This window comes from Saccoglossus kowalevskii, chromosome 14, assembly GCF_978046115.1.
Source record: "Saccoglossus kowalevskii chromosome 14, keSacKowa6.1, whole genome shotgun sequence".
NCBI lineage: Eukaryota > Metazoa > Hemichordata > Enteropneusta > Harrimaniidae > Saccoglossus > Saccoglossus kowalevskii.
Genome location: NC_140654.1, coordinates 12373095 through 12382148, shown reverse-complemented (window position 1 = coordinate 12382148; position 9054 = coordinate 12373095). Strand labels below are relative to the sequence as shown.

General features: G+C 34.0%; 1 protein-coding gene and 1 long non-coding RNA gene across 2 annotated transcripts in view; both read left to right on the top strand.

Moving 5' to 3' along the window:
* The window catches only part of LOC146734455 (uncharacterized), a 396802-nt gene that overhangs the window by 63068 nt on the left and 324680 nt on the right, over window positions 1–9054 (top strand). The window lies entirely within an intron of this gene.
* LOC100313719 (retinol dehydrogenase 10-like protein) lies at window positions 364–7583 on the top strand. The gene is made up of 4 exons (NM_001168174.1): window positions 364–873; window positions 5101–5345; window positions 6194–6319; window positions 7374–7583. Exons 1-4 carry the CDS (start codon window positions 424–426, stop codon window positions 7468–7470), a joined length of 918 nt encoding a protein of 305 aa, NP_001161646.1. The 5' UTR covers window positions 364–423; the 3' UTR covers window positions 7471–7583.

Genomic DNA, 9054 nt, shown 5'->3' with positions numbered 1-9054 from the left:
AACGAGAGACAGGGCGGGTCGTCAGGGCGTGAAATGGATATCTCGATTAGTGGCAGTTTTGAATGACTTTAATTCTAGAATAGTTTTCATATGGCGAAATCTTCAATATTCGGCAAGTTGTAATGAGATATGCAACCAGTAACCTGCGTTTTGATGCTGTCGACTTTTTTTGATGCGTCCACCATAAGAGGCTAACATTTGCATAGAAGTTAAGTGGTAAGCTACACAACAAAGTTGTAGCAGCTAGCGCACAGCCAATCGTCGTTCTTGGCAACCAGTAGAGTTGACGAATCACCATTTCTCTACAAAGAAGGTCACGGCAGTTCGGGGTCGCGAGGTCATGAACTTGCACATTACTGATTTCGTAAACACCTAATACGTTGTTGTTACCCTTACATTGCAACGGGATTTTACAGAACTAAAATGCTGGTCCTCTTCGAAGTGACATGGGCTTTACTGAAAATAACATGGTACAATATGGTTGGAGTTTGGCGTTGCTTCGTCGCACCTGCTAAGAAATCGCTGGTAGGCGAAATCGTGCTTATAACTGGCGCTGGCAGTGGTATTGGTCGTTTAATGGCCATTAATTTCGCCAAACAGGGCTGTAAGCTGGTAATATGGGACATCGACAAAGACGGCGGCGACAAGACAGCGGACCAGATAACTGCACTAGGGGCTACGGCACACAGTTACCGGTGCGATGTAACAAATAAAGATGAAGTTTACCGCCTTGCTGAACAAGTCAAGAAAGATGTCGGCAGCGTAACCATACTTGTAAATAATGCCGGAGTCGTGGCAGGAACGAACTTTTTGGATTGTCCTGATGAACTGATATTGAGGTCAATGAACGTGAATGCGATTTCGAACTTTTGGGTGAGTAGTCTTGGAGTAGTCAAGGGGGGCCTATTTATTCGTATGAGCGGTTGCTCAAGCGTAATATACTAGTACATAAAGGTATATGGGGTGGAAAGACTATGGCTGGTACAGGGTCTTATTCTTGCTAAAATAAAAATTATGGAACTGAAACAGTTTGGTGATTTAATGCAAGAATATAGATATATGTTGATTAACATATTAATTTTCCCATAGCCCACCACACTGGTAATTAAGTATGCTAGCACTTAAGTACGCTGTGAGTTTTTTATTTGGGTGAAGCAGGCGTCCTGCTAATGATGGTTAGGGAACATGCAGCGAATTGTAATTTATTTATATAATTCTTTGTATTATTTATTGTTGTGCTTCGATCTGTCTATTACTCAACATTGTTCCTGTATGCATTGTATTGTGATCAATTTAATTAACGACCTAGATCTGGTGCATGCATAGTGCAACATTTCCTTTCTTTTTAAACTTGCATATGTACTATATAAGATGACAAAGTGACCCAGAGCTTTAAAATGCAAGAAGGTGTCAAACAAGGGTGTCCATTAAGCCCAATATTATTTAACATTTTTATAAACGACTTGGTAGCCAACATTGATAACTGTACAATGAATAGTCCAAACCTAAGTAGTCAAAACATCTCTTCACTTCTATTCGCTGATGATATTGTTCTAACGGCTATTAACAAAGAAGACTTACAAAGGTCATTGGACACAATTTATGAATATACAAAACAATGGGGTTTACAGTTGAATATGAGAAAAACATAAATTATGATTTTCACAAAAAATGGTCATAAATCAAAAAATACAGAATTCTCATATGGGCTAAACACGATTGAAAAAACTAACCAATTCACATATCTAGGGGTAACATTTAATACAAATGGGGCAATGAACATGACCATGGAAAGATTGGTAGATAAAGCAAAAAAAGCTGATGCAGCAATCAAACCAGTATTAACATCAAACAAGTTAAACATGCTTTTACAATTGAAATTATTTGAGGGCATCCAGACACCAATTTTAACTTATGCTGCAGAAATTTGGAGAATCAATAGCAGACCAGAGTACTGGGACAAAACATGTACAGAAAAACACCATTTAATGTTCTGTAGACGATTATTAAATGTTAATAACAGAACAAGTAACATTGGTAGTAGAATGGAAATTGGACGACTACCATTACTAGCAAAAATAAAACTGAATGCAATCATATACTACCAAAATATTATTAATGGCCCAATCAGTCTAGTATATAATGCGATAAAAGATCAACAACAAAACAAATATAACGACACATGGTTAATGAATCTGCATAAAATAAAACAACTGTATGATATTAAGAATTTAGAAACAATTAAAAAAGACCAGTTTAAACAAAAAGTGAATGAATATTACAATTATAAATGGAACCAAGATAATCAAAGACCAGATTCAAAACTAAGAACTTATACATTACTGAAGAAAAATATAAATACTGAACCATACATTAGAATCCTTGATAATAAAGAAAACATTGGTCTATTAGCAAAATTGAGACTAAGTGCCCATAAACTAAACATCGAGATGGGAAGGCACAAAAGACCAACAATAAAAACAGAAGACAGAAAATGTACTAAATGCAACCTACTTGAGAATGAAATTCATTACATCACAAAATGTAAACTTTACAGAGATGAAAGAGAGTTGTTATACTCACATTTTTCAAAGAAAATTAACAATTTTCAACACTGTACAAACAAAGAAAAATTCATTCATATATTGAATACAAACAACAAATATTTACTAACAGAGCTTATCAAATTTATAAAAACAGCAAATACCATTAGCGAAAACCACCTAATGGGTCATTATATTTTTTTACATTATTACATGTAACTGTATTGTAGTAGATATTCTATATCTAACTTGTTTTTACCTAGCCCGTACCATCAAAGATGGAAGGGAAAGGTATATTAAGGGAAAAATTTTGTCCGGCGTTGTCGTCGTTGTTGTCGTCGTTAATAATTGTTATTGTGTGCATAATAACTTTACTAATTCTATTCCAAACTTTATCAAACGTGGTCACCTTATTCATCAGTATAAAGTCTTCCCTGAGTTTGAACAACAGATGTCCTGTGTGAAAATATGCAAAAATTGAGAAAATCTGATAAAATATTTTGACTGTTTCTACTTGACTGATCACTGGTGATACACATCAAAGGTCACTGATCTCAGTGGAAATATGCATTGTTGTATGTGTTCAATGAAGCAAATTATTTATCTTGTAATAATATCCTTGATAATGTATCTCAGAATCCCATACTGGGTTTCAAAACCAACTCATGGAGAGATTGCACAGTCTGATACACATTTGCAAACCTACCAATAAAATCTTTACAGAAAACAAGATGTCAGAAAATCAATATAAGCACTGCTATGAACTGGGTGCCAAACTTTGATCAAGATCTGAAGCTAATAGAAAATCTGTTTAGTCAAAAGTTATCAAATCAAAAACAATACATAAAAAATACATTAAAAGCAAAACATTTCATCCACATTTTAAAAAGAAAATTATTCTTAAATATATGTATTCTGTATTTGACAAACAGTTCATTCGACAAATGAAAACTCACAGGAATATGTTTCAGCTATTAGAACAGAATGATAAAGTTTTTATAATACTAGTTTAAAAACGCACTTCAGAGATTGCAGTGTTTGAAGATGTAGTTTCTCAGGAGGCAACAGTACTGTTGACTTCTCCCTCCTCTGGACACCAACTATTTAAGTTGATTTGCATACAAAGCAGAGCTTGCAACATGATAGCTATTCATAAAGGGTGTTTTTTTTTTACTTTTCATATAATACAGTAGTCACACAATGAGACAGTTTATATTTGTCTCAGTGAATCATTCATTTTTGACAGACACCTGTACAAAATACTTGAACTAAAGCCAGCTAAATTTTTCTGTTATCTTGCATGTTTTATGAATCTATTCAAATCTAAATGCAGCACTTTTTTTTTGCAATGAGACATTTGTTTTTATTCTAAAATATCTCAATTATGTTCCTTAAAATAATTAAACAAATAAGGCACCAATGTTTTTGTAAGATATTTACATCTTTTAAGGACATTCGGTAGACTGATTCCCCACTGTTGGTTCAACCCCAAAACTTGTTTGTATTCAAAATTAATTATGACAATGCATATTTATATTGAAACAAACTATGATAAAAAGAATTATATTATATAACAAAGGGCAAGGTCACCAGAGTTCAACTATGTTGTTTATTTTAACACTTTTATTATATTTTATAAACCAAAATAGATATGTAATTCATTCTATAAGGTTGTAATAAAGAATTATCTTATCTTATCTTATAATTAACCTAAAACATAGAAGTGTGCATAAAGAGGCACAAAATTTTAGCGAGAAATGTGTTGGTGTTCAAAATATTAAAAAGATTGTTTACACAATCGAAGGTTTCCAAACAAACATCAGAAGAAAAAAAAAAGGGTGTGACAAATCCACACAGAGAGCTGATAAAGAAAGGTCACAAACAGTCATGACTACCTTGGACTTAATGTAAATAACCGTTCGCTATGACTGTGAATTGCAATTTGATTGTGACCTCCACTTTATCTTTCCTGGTAAACTATTTCTATCTGATTGAGCTTTCACCTTCAGCATGTTTGTACAGTCATGCTCTTCAATTGAGTTACTGTGAAATACTTTATTTTAGTTGGAATTAATTTTCGCTGCTTTTTGACAAGTGGAATGTCAAATATAGGGAAAAAGGTATATTCTCTGGATTTTATTTTCACTGAATCATTTCTTCAGCAAAAATAGCGAAAATTAATTCCAAGCGAAAATAAAGTATTTTACAGTATCCTTCAAAAACACCCCCAAGCTTGTCATTGGCAAATGTCGCAACCATGTATGTGTGAGATATGGGTCTCATGTGAACAAAGATGGCGACTTCAAATGTAGCGCAGACCAACGAGTACAAACTGAGACGTTACCAAGGTTTAACCGGGTCATTTCTCTGGTGAAATTGGAATCTAACGAACAAATCATTCACAGTACTTAGTGCAATGTTGCCCTTGGGTAAAAACTTCTACCGGTACTCTCGATTTTAAGTAGATTGTGGGAAAATCAATGTTTACCAACACAATGGTCACGCATGCACAATAACCTCTGCCCTTTAAGTCACATGCATCATTTACTTTTTGCAGACTGTCAAAGCATTTGCACCATCAATGATTGCCAAAAACCATGGACATATTGTCACCATCTCGAGTATGGCAGGGACTGGTGGGACAGCAGGAATGGTGGAATACTGTGCCAGTAAATTTGCGTCTGTTGGATTTCATGAAGCGTTATACTGTGAGTTTGTTAAAGAGGGATACGATGGTGTTCACATGACATTGGTTCTTCCATATAAGATTGACACTGGCATGTTTGATGGACTTGAATTGAGGTATGGTTGGTAATCGCAATTGATATGCAATCTATTTTTCAACAACATTTTCTAATCATGTTAATTTAACTGAGGCAAAGACTTAAATGCCTTAATGTATGACAAGAGAGATAAACACTTGTGTGTCCAAATGTAGGACCAGATTGAGTGTATACTCATATCTCCATATATGCTGAGATAAGTAAATACTCCCATACCAGGATGTATGCATTATATTATAAAATTCACACATTTCACATCAAATATATAATTGTTGTTTTCGAACCCCCTATTCAAAAGTGCTGGCTACGAGCCTGACTGCCATGGGTCACTTTGTGTTTGTGATAGAGTGCTGCCATGTATGTCCATATGTGTGCATTATCATACATTTAGTTCTAAAAAAATCATCAAAATCAAGCATTTTTCTCATTCTGAAACAAGATCTCCACTTGTATGGACTGATTTCATTCAAATGTAATACATAAATTTGACATTGACGAACTTTGGTGCATATCATGTTATTTTGCAGATCAGATTCAAAATGACTGACTAGTGGCCATTTTTTTATTTCATTTGAACCATGTCTCTGACATGTCTTGAAACATTTGATACATCATGGCACACATATGCATGTGCATTTGTTTCATGATCCAAAATTAAATATATCCATTAGTCATGTATATGATGGCTGCATGTTGTACTTCTTTTTTTCTTCTGTTTGACTTCCTACTTACTTAATATTGTTTGAAGATTTAAAGAGAGTACAACCATGCCGGTACATGTAGGGCTGCATTAGAACTGATGTTAACATTTACCTCCTCTTTAACAGTATTGTAATACAATATTACAATTTTCTCATACACTGCTAGGAGAGGGTTCTCGCCACCAGCACTGAGACCTGAGTATGTTGCCGACAAGGTACTGCACGCTGTTCAAACTAACCAGAAAATCTTAATCATGCCGAGAGATTTGTACATTGCTCCTTGGTTGAAATCGTAAGTTAAAAGCGTTTTTTTTATTCACAAAGTATTGCATTCACTTTTGAAAACAGCATGTATGATGACAATAAATTTAAAAATCATAAAAACAAACTTAGAACCTACAGATTACTGAAAAAGGATTACACCTATGAAAAATATCTAACAGTAGTTAAAAATGCCAACCATCGGCCAGCCCTAACAAAACTACGTATAAGTGCCCATACCTTACAGATAGAAATGGGGCGGTACAAAAATATTGACATTAGCCATAGAAAATGCAAAGTCTGTGATCTTGATGAAGTAGAAGACGAGAAACACTTTCTTCTAAAATGCAAACTACACCAAGAGGAGAGGATTAAACTGTTCACTGAACATAACATATCCTCAGCTGGTGTAGCTGAGGAAGAAATCATGATAAAAATTCTCACCTCTACTGACAACAAAGAAATCACTGACTATGCAAAATACATTTTTAACTGCTTTAACCGCAGAGATATTACACTGAAAAAACCACCAGCTGCCCCAAAATAATCACTCAATTTTACATTTCTTGTATTTTTTCTTTTACTTTTGTTCTGTTTTACTTATTGATGTAATTTTCTAATTGTTTACTCTATTTTGTTACTTTTTTAGCTAGCTGTTGTTTATTTAAACAACATTCTTTATTGTATTATTTTCAAGATCCCAATAAGGATACGAAATCAATAAAGTTATTACTTACATATTAGTTTGTGGATATGTCTGTATTATGTGCGAAATTAGGAGAAAAAAGACTACATGTGAACAGATTAGCAGGTGTTCTTAGCCCATACATTGTCACAATTAATACTTTTGGTAAATGGTGCAAAAGGTTGTGTTGAAGTGTTAATGGATAATCGTTTAGTAGCAAGGAATGCATTCCCGACCCATTATGGAAATAGTAAATATTGTAGTTTATAAATGACTCTATGAGGCTTCTTTGACAGAATATGCGCTAAACAATGCAGGAAAAGGACAAAGGGGACAGACTAAGAAATGTGACATATTGGTAATTACTTGTTAACAAGAATGTGGTTGTTGTTTTTTACAGGTGGTTGTCTGTTGATGCTGCCATTGTGTTAGCTGAATTATCAGGTGCATTGACAGCAATGGATACATTTGTTGGAAGGAAGAAGAAGGAAACGTAGATGAAGCAGAACAGATAGCACATTTGTAACAAGCATATATATTTATAAAATTCTATGTGATGTATCCATTATGTGAAATGTAGTTTTCTGTGAAAGAAAAATTCAAAAAACAATCTGTGCTGGAGAAATTCAAATGTGATAATCTGTAGGAGAAATTCAAATGTAGTAATCTGTGGAGTAGGAATTCAAGTGTGGAAAACTATGGAGAAGAAATTCAAATGTAGCAATCCGTGAAAGATTTAAATGTGGTAATCTGTGAAGAAGAAATTCAAATGTAGTGATCTATAGAGGAGAAATTCAAATGTAGCACTCTGTGGAGGTAGAATTCAAATATTATATTTTGTGGAGGAGAAATTTAAATATGATAATCTGTGAAGGAGAAATTCAAATGTAGTGATCTATGGAGGAAAAATTCGAATGTGGTAATCTATAGAGGAGAGATTCAAATGTAGCAATCTGCGGAGGTGGAATTCAAATATTGAAATCTATGGAGAAGAAATTCAAATGTGGTAGTCTGTGATTGAGAATTTCAAATGTAGCAATCTATGGAGGAGAAATTCATGTGTGGTCATCTGTGGAGGTGGAATTCAAGTATTGAAATCTATGGAGGAATCTGTGATGGAAAAATTCAAATGTGGTAAGCTGTGAGGAGGAATTCAAATGTAGCAATATGTGGAGCTGGAATTCAAATATTGAAATCTGTGGTGGAGACATTCAAATGTATCAATCTGTGGAGGTGGAATTCAAATATTGAAATCTATGAAAGAGAAGTTCAAATGTGGTAGTCTGTGATGGAGAAATTTAAATGTAGAAATCTATAGAGGAGAGATTCAAATGTAGCAATCTGCGGAGGTGGAATTCAAATATTGAAAACTATGGAGAAGAAATTCAAATATGGTAGTCTGTGATTGAGAATTTCAAATGTAGCAATCTATGGAGGGGAAATTCAAATGTGGTCATCTGTGGAGGTGGAATTCAAGTATTGAAATTTATGGAGGAATCTGTGATGGAAAAATTCAAATGTGGTAAGCTGTGAGGAGGAATTCAATTGTAGCAATATATGGAGCTGGAATTCAAATGTAGTAAACTGGTAGAAAAATTTAAAACAGCAATCTGTGGAGGAGAAATTCAAATGTGATATTCTGTAGGCGAAATTAAAATGCAGTAAACTGGAGGAGAAATTCAAATGTAGCAATCTGGACGAAAAAAATTAAAATGCAGCATTGTGTGGAGGAGAAATTCAAATGTGATAATCTGTGGAGAGGAAATTCAAATTTAGTAATCTGTGGAGGAAAAATTCAAATGTAGTAATCTGTAGGGAGCATTCAAATTTGGTAATATGTGGAAACGAAAATTATTCAAATTTAGTAATCTGTGGAGGAGAAATTCAAATTTAGGAATCTGTTGGGGTGAAATTTAGTATCAATTTGCTGTGAAATTCGATCGTGGGAATCTGTGCAGGAAGAATTTAAATATAGCAATCTGTAGAAATTAAAAGTGACGATCACTGGAGGGGGAACAAAATGTTGCAATCTATGAAGAAATTCAAAAGTTGCGATTTGTAATGATTGTAAACATTTTAAA